Source organism: Stigmatopora nigra, chromosome 1 (assembly GCF_051989575.1).
Source record: "Stigmatopora nigra isolate UIUO_SnigA chromosome 1, RoL_Snig_1.1, whole genome shotgun sequence".
Lineage (NCBI taxonomy): Eukaryota > Metazoa > Chordata > Actinopteri > Syngnathiformes > Syngnathidae > Stigmatopora > Stigmatopora nigra.
Window position 1 is genome coordinate 1,485,338 of NC_135508.1, and position 16,668 is coordinate 1,502,005.

Genomic DNA, 16,668 nt, shown 5'->3' on the forward strand with positions numbered 1-16,668 from the left:
ATTACAGTCCAACATTATTAATTTCCAAAATGTTGGGAATTTGTGTAGAAATGTTAACTCTATGGAGCCATCTGCTGGAATTTGTGGGAAAGTATTACTTTTAATTATTACAGTCCAGTTTACATATTCAGACAATTTCAAAAATATCGATGTGAATTTGTTTGTGCAGTATCATTGATTGTAGACAACTACGCCCTCTACTGGACGTTCTGGGGAAGATACTTAATTATTACAGTCCATCATACATATTCATCCTAGCAATTTCCAAAATGTTATTGGGAATTTGTTTATACAGAGCGGTTGACGGTAGACACTAGCGCCATCTGGTGGACTTTACGAGTAGATGCCCCTCTGAGGAAGATAGTCACTACTATTAATTATTATAATCTAGTATTATCGATTAATAAGAGCTTATTAAATCATTGCATAGGGATGGTTACAAAATGGCGACATTGTATCCATCCAAACCCCGTTTTTTTCCACCTCGTTTGGTATTCCGAGCGCGCAGTCGCCTCGCAATTGCACCCGTGTTTATGATGGCGCAGACACGCGCGGGGGGGGGGTCGTGGCTCGCGGGTGGAGAGGGGCAACGATTTCCGTCTCGTGCGTGCGTGTGTCTGCGCCTCTGGTTGGCCGCTCTCCGCCGAGGGGTCGCGGCACATGCTCAGTGTCTTCCCCGTAAACGGCGAGGCGAGGCGAGCAGACGGCGGAGGTCACGCCACCGAGTCGGTCGGCGTACGTCTCTCCATTTCTTTTTTTTAGCACCCACGACGGCTCGCGACAGACGGGGTAGGGGTGGCGGCGTTGTTCAGACATAGCGACACCCGCTTAAGAGGGCTCCATGTCGGACACGGACGACTTATTCAGCCGCCGGAGGTAGGTGGAACCGAGTTAGCGAGGGAAGGAGCAATTCTAGCCGCTTTTGCGGTGCCTTTCCTCGGCTGTCACAGGGGAGGCTTCCCGTTAAACGAACCGTGGCGGAGCGAGATAGCTAAAATGCTAACGCGTTTAGCCGTCGACGAAGACGTGAGGAGCTAGCGAGAGGGGGCTCCATTTTGTAGTTTCTGTTTACTATGGGATGTCGTGGTGCTTAAGGGGGTTGCGGATGAAAGCTCGCCGCTTCCCCGACGCCTGTTTATAGGCGTTCGAATGCCGTCGCGCCGTGTCTCGCAACCCCGGCTCTCCTCTTGTTTTTACTCTGCTGTAATTATGTCAGTGCTCCACATGCTCTCTCTGCTATTGGTTGGAATTGATAATGGGGCGGGGCTATGGTTGATTACGAGTAAGGGCAATCGTGTTCGAGACGTGACCGTCGGGCTTTTGTTGCCAGATTTTTTTTTCCGGAAGTAAAAAAAAAAAACAGTGTTGTGCTAAGCTAGTTTTGGAAAAATAGCTTACACATTTTCCCTTTTTAGCTAATTAGCGACGAGGGCATTTTAAACTTTTAAAACGTGCTTTAATCTGAACAAGCATGTTTTTAATGAATAATTTTGTGACCCGTTTATGAGTACAACACACATTAATGAATATAATCATGTAAATATGGAAGATTATAACCAAACACTAATTTCCGTCTTTAGTCCCTTGGGCAGGTTGGTGTTAATTAAAAACATGACAAAATCAATAAGGTAGTGGAAAAAAATATTCTGGGGGTGCTTGAGTCTATCCTAGCTAACTACGGTCACCAGGCTAGCCAATCACAGGGCACAGGGAGACAAAGGACAACCAATCAAAGCTAGTGTGAAACCAGCTAGCCTAGCATGCATGTTTATGGGATTAGACATATAAATATAATAATACAATAGCAGTATAATAATGAAAAGTTGACAGCCACAGAATTTTAAGAAATGCAGTCAGTTCAGTCTAAGCCAAATTGGTTGTTTATTGTACTTATTTTTTATTTAATAAGTAGGAAATTGCTACGGGCATGCTAATCTGACAGATAAATATCCTGATCTACCTTAGTTATTTATTTTATTACATGCATACTCGTGAATTAAAGTAAATTGGGTTATTGATAAGTCTATTTTTAGACAGTTATTTCTTACCTAGATTGTGTTTATTTGATAATTTGTTAATTTATTTCAACTATGTTACCAGAAAAATATATTTTAAAAAACACACAAATACAAAAAATATGACTGCTTGTAAACAAACATAATTTAATCACAACAGCTAAAATACGGATTTTTATTATTTCTATAACGTCTTTAATCCATAAAAAATATTCAAAAAAATCCAAATAGAGCTCCGCCATCCAAAAAAGAACCTGTTTGAAATTCCACGTTTTTATCTGGCAACAATCAACCACAAAAAAAATCTTGTCGTCCATTTTTTATTCTGAACCTGAAGTCTCAACAGCAATTATTTTGGCGGGGCTTGTTACCGTTTCTTATTTCCTCTTTAAAAAAAAAAAAAAAGATGGCCGCCAAGTGAGTCTAGCAAGAATCTGTCTGGTAAAATTTGAAGCTTTCTGGACTATAAAGGGACCAAACGAGCCTCTCGTGTTTCAGTCGGGCCTCCGTGATGGAGTGTTAGCTTTCTCGTGGTGCAAATCACACTGACACATTCTGGGCTGCCCTGCTCACGACTCTATGAAAATCAGCGCCGTTGCCCGGGGCAACCGCGGGGAAAGGCTTTTCAGAAGGAATGGCTTGTCATTTTCTTTAATCCGCTGCAGCTGGAGATTCAGAACACTATTATTAAAGGGCAGTCGCTATGGCGACCAACGTTTGTACCCGGTAGCATTGCTTTTCTATTAGAGCAACAACGGTAGGAAATTTAATGGCTCGGGAGCCACATGTGGCTCTTTCATTGGGTTTATATGAGTAAGAAACCTGTAAGGTCAAATATTTAAACAGCCCAGTGAGAGTTTTATATATTTTTTTTTTCATTACAGTGGTACCTTGAGATATGAGCTTAATTTGTCCCGGGACTGAGTTCTTATGTTGATTTACTCGTAACTCAAGCTAACAGGATATTGGATTGAAAAAAACATTTTTATTTGTTCTAATTCACCATCTATTAATGAAGTAACAAATAAGTAGTGGTTTAATAGTACTAAAATGTGTTTAAAATTCTGATCAAATGTTTGCCTCGAGATACGAGCATATTTTGGATCAAATGTTTGCCTTGAGATATGAGTACAATGCGGATCAAATGTTTACCCTGAGATACGAGTACAATTCCGATCAGATTTTTGCCTCAAGTTACGAGTACAATTCCGATCAGATTTTTGCCTCAAGTTACGAGTACAATTCCGATCAGATGTTTGCTTTGAGATACGAGTACAATTCCCAATCAGATGTTTGCCTTGAGATACGAGTTTAATTTGTTCCGGGAATGAGCTGTTATGTTGATTTAGTCGTAACTCAAATGAATGTTTCCCATAGAAATGAACTAAAAACGAATTAATTGGTTCCAACCCTCTCAAAAAACACCCAAAACGTGGATATTGGATTGGAAAAACATTTTTATTTGTTCTAATTCGCCATCTATTAACATAGTTAGAATTAACAAGTGCTTTAATAGAACTAAAATATGTATAAAATTCTGATAAAGTGTTTGCCTCGAGATACGAGCATATTTCGGATCAAATGTTTGCCTTGAGATACGAGTACAATGCAGATCAAATGTTTGCTTTGGGATACGAGTGCAATACAACTGAGCTTATATGTCGATTTACTCATAACTCAAATGAACGTTTCCCATAGAAATGAACTAAAAACTAATTAATTGGTTCCAACCCTCTAAAAAAACTGTAAAAACAGGATATTGGACTGGAAAAACATTTTTATTTGTTCTAATTCGCCATCTAATAACAAAGTAACAAATAACTGGTGGTTTAATAGTACTAAAAATAGGCGTATTTCGCGGAAGGGAGACTTTTTGAACCCACTGTATAAAGTATGGTATATATGATATATATGTACAATATGTACTGTTATCAAATAAATCTTGCTTTTTTGTCTCCACAGGCGGCTAAACAGCACTCAGGGGGAAATCCGGGTGGGCCCCAGTCACCAAGTAAGTTCTCACCCGCATTGACATTTTACAATTCAAACATCCAACCCGTCATTTTACCGTAAAAACAATAATTCTTCAGTATTTTCCTTTTTTCAATGTACTCGAATTATTATTACTATCTTAATTAGACATGTAATGTATAGAAAATGAATATTTACATGTTCGCTAATGGTAGCGATTACTCTCCGTTATGCTAGCTGAATTTGCTAACCAAAAAATGCTAACACAAAAAATTCTAACACCAAAAATACTAACACCAAAAAATACCAACACAAAAAATACCAACACATAAAATGCTAACACAAAAAATGCTAACACCAAAAATGCTAACACAAAAAATGCTAACTTCAAAAATGCTAACTTCAAAAATACTAACTTCAAAATACTAACTTCAAAAATACTAACACCAAAAATGCTAACACCAAAAATGCTAACACCAAAAATGCTAACACCAAAAATGCTAACACCAAAAATGCTAACACCAAAAATGCTAACACCAAAAATGCTAACACCAAAAATGCTAACACCGAAAATGCTAACACAAAAAATGCTAACTTCAAAAATACTAACACCAAAAATACACCAAAAATACTAACACCAGAAATACTAACACCAAAAAATGCTAACACCAAAAATACTAACGGTTAGCATTTTTGGTGTCAGCATTTTTGGTGTTAGCATTTTTGGTGTTAGCATTTTTGGTGTTAGCATTTTTGGTGTCAGCATTTTTGGTGTTAGCATTTTTGGTGTTAGCATTTTTGGGTTTAGCATTTTTTGGTGTTAGTATTTTTGTTGTTAGCATTTTTGGGGTTAGTATTTTTGGTGTTAGCATGTTTTGGTTAGAAATTCAGCTAGCATAACGTACACCAAAAAGGCTAACACCAAAAATGCTAACAGCATAAATGCTAACACCAAATCATGAGTTATATCGGGTAGCCTAAAAAGGACATTTCAGAAACCTGTCGCCCGTAGCGAATGTTTGACGACAGGTTGAGAAAGTTGATCTTTTCTCCGAGCTAGTAAGCTATTTGTAGCGTGACACCATCTGTCTGACTCCGTCTCCCCCGGACCTAATTAGGCAAAGCTTCCGGTGCTCCAGCCTTTCCCTTCCTCGGGCGGCCAGGCGGTGACTGAAAACGAAGAGCTGGTCTGGATGCCCGGAGTCAACGACTGTGACCTTCTCATGTACCTCAGAGCCGCAAGGTGAATATTATTAGCACAAGTAGCTAGCATATAGCAGCGCTATCACATTTCAAAATGAGTCCAAATTTGGACATTAAAAGCAGAAACTGGTTCACATGATGACATTTTTTAAGGTTAGGGGTTAAAGTTTTGCACATTTTCTTAGTCGTTTATCTTCATAAGGGTCGCGGGGGGTGCTGGAGTTTATCCCAGTTAACTGCTGACACCCTGATCACAGGGCACAACCAATCATAGCTAGGGGCAATATGCTAAGCTAATGTTATGCCCTGGCATTTTTGAAAATAACAGTTTGTTATTGAGTGCTATTTACCATTTAATTTGTTTTTATATTTCAAATCTTGCATTTTAAGTGAACAGCTGGAATGCTAAGCTAATGTTATTTTTAAATAACTGTTATTGTGTGCTATATACTGTTTAAAATGTTATATTTTGTTTTCATATTTGACATTTTGCATTTAAAGTGAGCAGTTTACTCTAAAACTGGAGAAAATGTCCCAATAAAAGTTAAACGCTTATCCTAAAAAGGGTCGCTGGGGGTGCTGGAGCCTATCCCAGGTGACGTGGAACATTCAATCAGGAGGTAGCCAATTACCTGGGATCGAACCCTCGACCCAAGAACTGAGTTTTTTCATCATCTTAAACTGTAGCATCGAGATTCATTGGAATGGAATGACCTAATCCAACCTTAGCATCATTTTTTCCCGAGAGAGCGGTCGCCGTTCTCATGTTGACAACCACGCTGCATCCACAGGAGCATGGCCGCCTTTGCGGGGATGTGCGATGGAGGATCGACGGAGGACGGGTGTTTAGCGGCCTCTCGAGACGACACTACATTAAACGCACTCAATACAGTAAGGACAAACCTTTCTTAATCACTATATTGACAATCAATATATACGTAGTCCGGGAGCTAGCATAGCGGCTTCCCGAAGGCTCATTTCGAGAGCTCCTCCCATAATGTACCATTTTATTGATACAGTAATACCTTGACATTTGAGTGCCCCAACATACGAGACATTTGAGATACGAGTACAATTATCATCAAATGTTTGGCTTGAGATAGGAGTAAAAATCGGATCAGATGTTTGCCTTGAGACACGAAAAGAATTTTGATCAAATGTTCGCCTCGAGATACGAGTACAATTCTGAGCAAATGTTAGCCTTAAGATATGAGTGCACTTCTGATCAGATGTTTGCCTTGAGATACGAGTACGATTCTGATCAAGTGTTTGCCTTGAGTTACGATTACACTTCTGAGCAAAGATATGAGTGAAATTCTAATCAAGTGTTTGCCTTGAGATAAGAGCACATTTCGGATCAAATGTTTGCCTTGAGATATAAGTACAATGCGGATCAAATGTTTGCCTTGAGATATAAGTACAATGCGGATCAAATGTTTGCCTTGAGATATGAGTACAATTCTGATCAGATGTTTGCCTTGAAATACGAGCACAACTCAAATCAAATATTTGCCTTGACATACGAGTACAACTTTGATCAAATGTTTGCCTTGAGATACAAGTACACTTCTGATCAGATGTTTGCCTTGAGATACAAGTACAATTCGGATGAAATGTTTGCCTTGAGATACAAGTACAATTCGGATGAGATGTTTGCCTTGAGATACGAGTACACTTTGGATCAAATGTTTGCCTTGAGATACGAGACATATTTTGAGATACGAGGCAGCCGGGTGACTGAGGCATGTTTATTTTTAAAATTTATTTAACTCCTCCCCCCCAGCTCCACGAGAGCAGCTACGACGCGGGCAAAGCTCTCCAAAGGCTGGTGAAGAAGCCGGTACCAAAGTTGATCGAGAAGTGCTGGTCTGAAGATGAAGTGGTAAGAGCACACTCTTCATTTGCATACACAAGCTGGGAATTTATTCATTTCATAAGTAGAGGTATGACTGATAGCATTCGTCAATACAGTGGTACCTCGACATATGAGTGCCCCGACATCCGAGCATTTTGAGATACGAGTACAATTTTGAGCAAATATTTGTCTTGAGATACAAGACTAATTTTGATATATGAGCAGACAGCAGAGACTGCTCATAAGAACATCATGGCCACTGTCTTTTCTTTTGTAATGTCTCTACGAGCACTGGGCGGAGCTTTGCATTTTTTTCAGTTTTTTTCCCATTAGTCAGTGTAGAATGGCGGAGCTTGTTCGCAAATACGAGAGGAGTATATATACTACTTCTTGTTGGCAAGTGGTTGTGCGTTATCCTATTGTGAGGACATTTGTGTACATCATTTTGTGAATATTTTGAAGGGAAGACAAAAGCAAATAACCCAGATAGGTTGCATCTGAAAGTCAGGGTGGAGGCGGGGCTAATAGAGTCAAGAAATGTATCACAATTTCAAACAAAATTATAAACAAAATTATAGTTAAATTTAGTGTAAGGTTAGATTAAATTTATTTTTGAGTGTTTCTACATCGTAATCCAAGTTCATTTAAATTTGTTTATGTTATGAGCGTGTTGCCGTGCAAAAAGTCTGTCTCTAATTTTAGTACTATTAAACACATTTTAGTACTATTAAACCACTAGTATTTGTTACTTTGTTAATTGATGTCGAATTAGAACAAATCAAAATGTTTTTCCAATCCAATATTCTGTTTTTCCAATCCAATATTCTGTTTTTACTGTATTTTTCAGAGGGTTGGAACCAAATAATTAGTTTTTAGTTCATTTCTATGGGAAAATTTCATTTGAGTTACGAGTAAATCAACATAAGAGCTGTGTCCCCGGAACAAATTAAGCTCATATCTCGAGGTACCACTGCACTGGAAAGGCTACTTGTAATATTTGTAAGTAGAGCCACATTTTACATACTTAAGTAGAGAATTTTGTAAGTAGAAAATTTTGTAAGTAGAGAATTTTGTAAGTAGAGAATTTTGTAAGTAGAGAATTTTGTAAGTAGAGAATTTTGTAAGTAGAGAATTTTGTAAGTAGAGAATTTTGTAAGTAGAGAATTTTGTAAGTAGAGAATTTTGTAAGTAGAGAATTTTGTAAGTAGAGAATTTTGTAAGTAGAGAATTTTGTAAGTAGAGAATTTTGTAAGTAGAGAATTTTGTGAGTAGAGAATTTTGTGAGTAGAGAATTTTGTGAGTAGAGAATTTTGTGAGTAGAGAAATTTGTATGTCGAGAAATTTGTATGTCGAGAAATTTGTAAGTAGAGGTAGCACTGTACAGTGGTACCTCGACATGTCAGTAAGCATTCGTAAGTAGAGGTATGACTGTATACTCGACCTAAATTGACAGAGGCAAGTAGATGCCTGTAGAGGGAGCCGTTGAGAGTATGTTGAGGCTGAAGTTGCGTTTTTAGGCGAGTCTCCCGAAAGGAAACATCAGGGAAAACACTTTACGGCTTGTTCTGGCCTCCAAAGCAGCTGCATCCGCTTTATCGCTCAGCGAATAAATCTTAAGGGCGGAAGTCTGGAGAGCGCATGTAATCTTATCCGCCATTTCAATCCAGTCGGAAAATGGCGGACAAGGGGGGGGACGGCCCGTGTCACTCGCTGCTTATTACTCAAGTGGAATACATTCTTTGTGAAGGGTCTTTTTTTAATCAGTTTCAGTTAGGATGCCAAAATAAATCGGCTAATTATTTGAAGGGTTTTATAATTGATTATTTGTAGAAATTAAGATTTGTTAAATGCACATTTTTTTGCTTTTTTTTTTGTTTTATTAATTTACAATTTCATCAAAAAAGGAATATATTAATGTTATAAATTAATATTTATTTTCTTTTTTTAAATACAAAGGAAAACATATAAGTAAATATTAAACACTAAAATGAGAAGAGTAAGCATCTGTTTTATTTTAATTTTTTAATAGTTTAAAAATAATTTTGGTTTAGAAAGAAATAGGAAAAAACACTGTGCATGTTCAAATATATTTTTTAAATTTAATTAAAAGGAGGGAAGGTAAATATTAAACACTAAAATGAGAAAAAAGTAAATATTTTCAGCTATATTTATTAAAATATTTTTATTTTTAAACCATTGATGGTTTTAAAAAAATATTTTATTTTTTTATTAACTTAATATAAATAAGTGGAAAAATTGATATATTAGTATTTTTTATTTTCAGCCTTTAAGAATGTATTATTTTTTAATATAATCAAATTAAATACATATATTTTTTTAAATGAAATAAATGTGAATTCATTTTCTTAAGGGAAAACTTTTCAATCTTAAATCTAATTTCTAAACCATCAAGTCGACACGCTTTAATTTTGCGGGCCCCAAAAAAACACGTAGCGGTCCGAATCTAGCCCCCGAGCCATCACTTTGTCACCACCGTGCTGTGGTTTCTCCAGGTGGAGCTTCATTATCTCTGTCTGCTTCTGCTCTTGCCCCGCCCCCTTCGGAGCCCCTCACTGTATGTATGAGAGACGTGAACGCTTGTGACAGCCAGCGCTGCCGGAATGATTGCGTTGGCCTGACTCAAGGTCACCCGTCACCCTCCGCTTTGACTCGCGCGCATCAAACGGGAAAGAGCTGCTGCAGCCTAATCCTGGAATCCACTCTTGAAATAATAGATGAATACAGTCTGTACTATGAGTGCTCAATACATTGGTGGTAGTAGTAGTGGTAGTGGTGTTAGTAGTGATGGTGGTGGTAGTAGTCTTGGTAGTGGTGGTAGTAGTAGTGGTGGTAGTAGTAGTAGTGGGGGTAGTAGTCTTTATAATGGTAGTGGTAGTAGTAGTAGTGGTGGTAGTAGTCTTTGAAATGGTAGTGGTAGTAGTAGTAGTGGTGGTAGTAGTCTTTGAAATGGTAGTGGTAGTAGTAGTAGTGGTGGTAGTAGTCTTTGAAATGGTAGTGGTAGTAGTAGTAGTGGTGGTGGTAGTAGTCTTTGAAATGGTAGTGGTAGTAGTAGTAGTGTCGGTGGTAGTAGTCTTTGAAATGGTAGTGGTAGTAGTAGTGGCGGTAGTAGTCTTTGAAATGGTAGTGGTAGTAGTAGTGCTGGTAGCCGTCTTAGTATTGGTGGTAGTAGTCTTAGTAGTGGTGATAGTAGTCTAAGTAGTGGTGGTAGTAGTCTTAGTAGTGGTGATAGTAGTCTAAGTAGTGGTGGTAGTAGTCTTAGTATTGGTGGTAGTAGTCTCAGTAGTGGTGGTAGTAGTCTTAGTAGTGGTGATAGTAGCCTCAGTAGTTGTGGTAGTAGTCTTAGTAGTGGTGATAGTAGTCTTAGTATGAGTGGTGATAGTAGTCTTAGTACGAGTTGTGGTAGTAGTCTTAGTACGAGTGGTGGTAGTAGTATCAGCACGAGTGGTGGTAGTAGTATTAGTACGGGTGGTGGAAGGAGTTGTGGTGATAGTAGTAGTCTTAGTAGAAGTAGTAGCTTTTGTAGTGATAGTAGTAGTCTTAGTAGTAGTAGCTTTTGTAGTGATAGTAGTAGTCTTAGTACTAGTAGCTTTTGTAGTGATAGTAGTAGTCTTAGTACTAGTAGCTTTTGTAGTGATAGTAGTAGTCTTAGTACTAGTAGCTTTTGTAGTGATAGTAGTAGTCTTAGTAGTAGTAGCTTTTGTAGTGATAGTAGTAGTCGTCGTAGTAGTAGTAGTAGTAGTAGTAGCTTTTGTAGTGATAGTAGTAGTCGTCTTAGTACTAGTAGTAGCTTTTGTAGTGATAGTAGTAGTCGTCTTAGTAGTAGTAGTAGCTTTTGTAGTGATAGTAGTAATGATGGTGGTGGTGGCGTTAGTGGTAGTAATAGTGGTGGTGGTGGTAGTCTTAGTGGTAGTGGTGGCGTTAGTGGGGCCGCAGTTTTCCCATGTCTGAGCTAATTTCACATAGCAATCCCGCTAACGGCCACGTAAACAAACAGCAGTGGCTGCACTTTTGCAGTCTGTCACCGTGTCACCAAGATGAACGACTGCAGTGGGTTTGGAGGTCTATATTCCCCAGCCAGCCACGGCTTATCTCTCCTCCGCCCTTGTCTTCACTTGATGGATGTTTCCAACTGCTTGCCAACTCCGTTGAGCTGGAAAGGAAACCGAGGGGAGACTCGTGCCAGCCACCCTCCTCGTCTTGCTGTTTATAACAAAAAACTTTAATGTTATCGTTTACATACATTCCATATTTCGGGTTTCAGGGTCAATTCGTTCTGGACTATCAAGTCCACTTTTGTAGTAGTGAAGTAGCGATAAACGAGGGATTACTGTATATTAAGATTTAATAAATGGATTAAAAGAACTGGAATTTTTTATAGATCTAAAACAATGTTTATTTTATTTTTTTTAACTAAAAACACCGAAAAAAATGATTAAAAAATGACAATTATTGATTTAAAAAGGGGGACAATCAGGAAATGTAATATATTATTTATATTATTTAATATTCAGTTTTATAGATCTAAAACAATCTTTATTTTAGCTTTTTATTAAATATATTTTTAGATTTTACAAAATGATTTTTGAACTAAACACAGATAAAATTGATTTAAAAATTACAATTATGTATTTAAAAGGAAAATCAGGAAATATAATATATTATTTATATTATTTAATATTCCGTTTTATAGATCTGAAACAATCTTTATTTTACTTTTTTTTAAAATATATTTTTAGATTTTACAAAATGATTTTTTAACTAAAAATAGATCAAATGGATTTAAAAATTACAATTATGTATTTAAAAGGGAAAATCAGGAAATTAAATATACATCTATACTCTTCATTTTAATTTTATCCCAAAACAGAAAGTCAGCACTCATCATTTTACTTTCCCGGGCCGCACAAAATAATGCGCCGGACCAGATTTGGCCCGCGGACCGCCACTTTGACACCAGTGCTCTAAACTTGACTCATATCTCAAACTACACGTCTGTCGAAGTATTACTGTATGTTCATTAATATATGCTATCCCTCTTTAAATAAGTTAAACTAAAACTCTAAATCAGTTTCACGACTTCCAGCATTGCATTGTGCGATTAAGCAGGAAGTGGCAATAAGCGAGAAAGACCTAGTATTGAGTTTTTTCTGCCCCCTTTTGTACCCCCCAAAACTCCTCACAATGGAGACAGGAAACTGGGGGCGGTCCCAAATCCGCCTCCTTTCTGGAACGCGCTTTTGCCATTTCTACATGGCGGCGGCGGTTTGCCATTTGGTCGCCCTCCATAGCTTCTCCTAAACCCCGCCTCCGGCGCCGCGTTGCCATGGCAACGGGGGGGCCGAGCCATAAGAGCAGGGGCAGAGCGACTCAGGGCGCAGATTGGCGGATGATTTATTAGCTCGGCTGGAGAGCGGCGAGCCGAAATGGAGTCTTAAAACCGGAGCCGACGTGTAGAGAAGGAGGGGGAGAAAAACTCTAGTGACCAAGATGTGGGGGGAGTACATGACAGACTCTTAAATTATATAGTTGGGAACGTAATTAAGGTGACATAATTAGGACGGAGATAGAATGAGAGCTAAACCGTATGGCTAACTTTTGCTACGTTTGTTAGCTTGTCGTTTTTGGTTTAAAAAGTGAAGTATTGCGGGTCAAAAATTGGACACTTTTTGAGTGAGTTGCACTTTTTAGTTGGCAAATATATCGGTCAGTTGTGTTTTGACGGCGAAATGCGTGCCGGTTGTCGACAGCGCTATCTGGTGGTTGATCAAAAACCTCGCTGATAGTCTGAATTTATGTAATGGAACCCTTTCAGTTTTTTTATCTGGCTATTTACGTCGTTGAAATGTAGTCCAAGAGTTGGATGCTCATGAGCCTCACCTGGCTCTTTTGATGGGTGTCCGCTAATGTGTAAGCTAAAAATGTATTGATAGAACTGTTGACATCGTCATTTTTATTTCATACTGCTGTGGATACTCGTTGATTAAAAATAACATCACAATTTTGTTATTAAAAAAAATTGGAGACTTCGTGTGGCTCATGAGCCACATGTGGCTGTTTTGATGGGTGCACATGGCCGTCAGCTAACCTGTAAGCTAAAATGCTAATTAATTAGCAACAGCGTAAAAAAAATTAAAGTGTTAAAATGACCAAAAAAGAGGTAGGCAAACTATGGCTCACAAGTCACATGTGGCTTGTTTAAATCTAATTTTCATTTCCTTCTCTCATGGATGCTAGTTGATTAGTAACAGTGTAAAAATGCCCCAAAAAATTCTGAGACTTTCATATTCAAAGTGTTGTAATTTACCCTCAAAAAAGGAACCCATGGCTCGCGAGCCAAATGTGGCTCTTTTGATGGGCATCTGTTATCCTATAAGCTAAAATGTACCTCTATTTTTTATTTCCAAGTAGAGGTCCCACTGTATATCCGTAAAGACGTCAAAAAAATACACTATCATTATTACCTATAAAGTACTCCTCTACTTACAAAGATCCAAGTTACAAAAAAATTATAAGTAGAGATCCCACTGTATACCCATAAAACCATTAAAAAATACACTTTAGCTATCATTATTACCCAAAAAGTACTCCTCTACTTACAAAAATCCAAGTTACAAAAAAAAATGTAAGTAGAGCTCCCACTGTATACCCATAAAACCATTAAAAATACACTTTAGCTATCACTTTGTCCTTTAAAAAGTCCCGAAATCACCCAAAAAACACCATTTATTTTCATAAATTCTAATTTCCGAACATAACTCCCAACCAAAACCATTGAAAAATTCACAAAAACATTTGACCCTTGACCTTACCAATACACCTCCCTTACTTCCCCTCACAAAACTCACCTCCAGCACCCCCTACATACAATTCCCTCCATCCCTCCCCCATATAAATCCCCATAAAAACCCTTCTTCATAGCCTCCTCTCATATTTCCCTCATTTTCTCCCTAGTAAACATTGTTTTGGTTACATAACATTCATCGTACGGCATGGAAAATCTTCCAAAAACTCCATGTCTGGTTTTTGTTCTCACCCCCCGTCCCCCTTTTCCACGTTTGAGACCCTTTCCCAACGCGTGGCTTATTTCCTCACCCTTCATGACCCTTAAACGTCTCATCCCGGACTCTAAACGTGGGTTTTTTTGTCGTTAAAACGCCAGATTTTCTGCGTATAAACGGTAAAAAAAAAACACAAAAAGTCCAGTCCGGGTTTTAGCTCCTCCCTACTTGGAAAACCAGAGGCTCTCTTGCAGAAAGATCACATGTAAAGCCTTCCCCTTTGTAGTGGAAGAGCGAGGGTGACAAGCTATTTCTTGCTGTCCCCCCCTCTACTTTGCCCACGGCACCCCCAAAAAAAACAAGAAGGGGGGAAAGTAGCAGTGGAACATCGGAGTGGTCGTTGGATTTACTTTGCGACTGGTCCGTTTTTTTGTACGCCGGCTGGATGTTGAAACGTGGGTTGATCCGGCGGGACTTTTGCGGGAGTTACTCGCTAAAAAACGGACCGTGGCTATTCTACGGGAGTGGAGACGTAAATCTGTGAGTTGTCTACGTAGTTGGGGTATGAGTGTTTGGAGATTTGTTGTTTTTTTTAGGGATTTTTGAAGGGGAATTGATGTTTTTGGATGTTGAAGGATTCTTAGTTGTTGGGAAAAGTGTTTTTTTAAGGATTTGTTTGGGTTTTTTCATTTTTTTAGGGTTGTTAGTTTGTCTTTTAAGCTAAATTGTTGATTTAGGAATGTTTTTTAAAGGGTTTGGTGATATTTTGTGGGTTTTGAGTGTTTTTGGTGTACTTTTTGAATGTAGGGTTTTTTCATTTTTTTTTAGGGTTGTTAGTTTATTTTTTAAGCTAAATTGTTGATTTAGGAATGGTTTTTTAAATGTTTTTTTGTGATATTTTGTGGGTTTTGAGAGTGTTTTTGGTGTACTTTTTGAATGTAGGTTTTTTTCATTTTTGTCAGGGTTGTTGGTTTGTCTTTTAAGCTAAATTGTTGATTTAAGAATGTTTTTTAATGATTTGGTGATATTTTGTAGGTTTTGAGTGTTTTTGGTGTACTTTTTGAATGTAGGGTTTTTTCATTTTTTTTAGGGTTGTTAGTTTATTTTTTAAGCTAAATTGTTGATTTAGGAATGTTTTTTTAATAATGGTTTGGTGATATTTTGTGGGTTTTGAGTGTTTTTGGTGTACTTTTTGAATGTAGGGTTTTTTCATTTTTTTAGGGTTGTTAGTTTGTCTTTTAAGCTAAATTGTTGATTTATGAATGATTTTTTATAATGGTTTAGTGAGATTTTGTGGGTTTTAAAGGGGTGTTTTTTGGTGTACTTTTTGAATGTAGGGTTTTTTCATTTTTTTAGGGTTGTTAGTTTATTTTTTAAGCTAAATTGTTGATTTAGGAATGTTTTTTTTAATAATGGTTTGGTGATATTTTGTGGGTTTTGAGTGTTTTTGGTGTACTTTCTGAATGTAGGTTTTTTTTCATTTTTTTAGGGTTGTTAGTTTATCTTTTAAGCTAAATTGTTGATTTATGAATGATTTTTTATAATGGTTTAGTGAGATTTTGTGGGTTTTAAAGGGGTGTTTTTTGATGTACTTTTTGAATGTAGGGTTTTTTCATTTTTTTAGGGTTGTTAGTTTATCTTTTAAGCTAAATTGTTGATTTAGGAATGTTTTTTTAATAATGGTTTGGTGATATTTTGTGGGTTTTGAGAGAGTGTTTTTGGTGTACTTTTTGAATGTAGGGTTTTTTCATTTTTTTTAGGGTTGTTAGTTTATTTTTTAAGCTAAATTGTTGATTTAGGAATGTTGTTTTTAATGATTTGGTGATATTTTGTAGGTTTTGAGAGAGTGTTTTTGGTGTACTTTTTGGATTTAACTTTTGGGATTAACATGTGTCTTTTGTTTTAGACAAAAAAAACTGGTTGTTGCCTTACTTGTCATTTCCTCTGTTTTACTTAAAAAAAAAACTTTATTCGTCCCATACTCACTTTTTTGCAAGAAAGTGAAAATAAGTAAATTAATAAATAATAAATTAATTGATGTTTTAATGTTTGTGCCATGCTTTTTGGGGGATTTATGTTTTTTTTTGATACACAAATTAAAGGGCAGTCAAGTTAAATTATTTTTGTTTTTGGGGGAGTTTTAGGGAATGTGACATTTTGCTAACAGGGTTTTTTTTATCTGTCATATTTTTTTTGCAGAAACGCTTCATTAAAGGCTTGAGACAGTTCGGCAAGAACTTCTTCAGGATCCGGAAAGAACTTCTGCCAAACAAAGAAACGGTACCATTTTCTTCTTATTTTCTTAATATATATATATATATATATATATATATATATATATATATATATGTATGTATGTATGTATGTATGTATGTATGTATGTATGTATGTATGTATGTATGTATGTATGTATGTATGTATGTATGTATGTATGTATGTATGTATGTATGTATGTATGTATGTATGTATGTATGTATGTATGTATGTATGTATGTATGTATGTATGTATGTATGTATGTATGTATGTATGTATGTATGTATGTATGTATGTATGTATGTATGTATGTATGTATGTATGTATGTATGTATGTATGTATGTATGTAT

At 37.0% G+C, this 16,668-nt stretch overlaps 1 protein-coding gene across 7 annotated transcripts in view; it reads left to right on the forward strand.

The window, feature by feature from the left end:
• rerea (arginine-glutamic acid dipeptide (RE) repeats a) overlaps positions 1-16,668 on the forward strand; it is a 171,536-nt gene that overhangs the window by 131,046 nt on the left and 23,822 nt on the right. For 5 of the 7 annotated variants that reach the window (XM_077720473.1, XM_077720483.1, XM_077720493.1 and 2 more), the window contains exons 7-11: positions 3,978-4,026; positions 5,105-5,229; positions 5,981-6,080; positions 6,973-7,071; positions 16,263-16,343. In XM_077720473.1, the coding sequence (XP_077576599.1) occupies positions 3,978-4,026; positions 5,105-5,229; positions 5,981-6,080; positions 6,973-7,071; positions 16,263-16,343 (454 nt within the window). Of the gene's footprint in view, positions 1-610; positions 877-3,977; positions 4,027-5,104; positions 5,230-5,980; positions 6,081-6,972; positions 7,072-16,262; positions 16,344-16,668 lie in introns of those variants that run through there. The other 2 variants (XM_077720509.1, XM_077720519.1) reach the window with 1 other exon arrangement.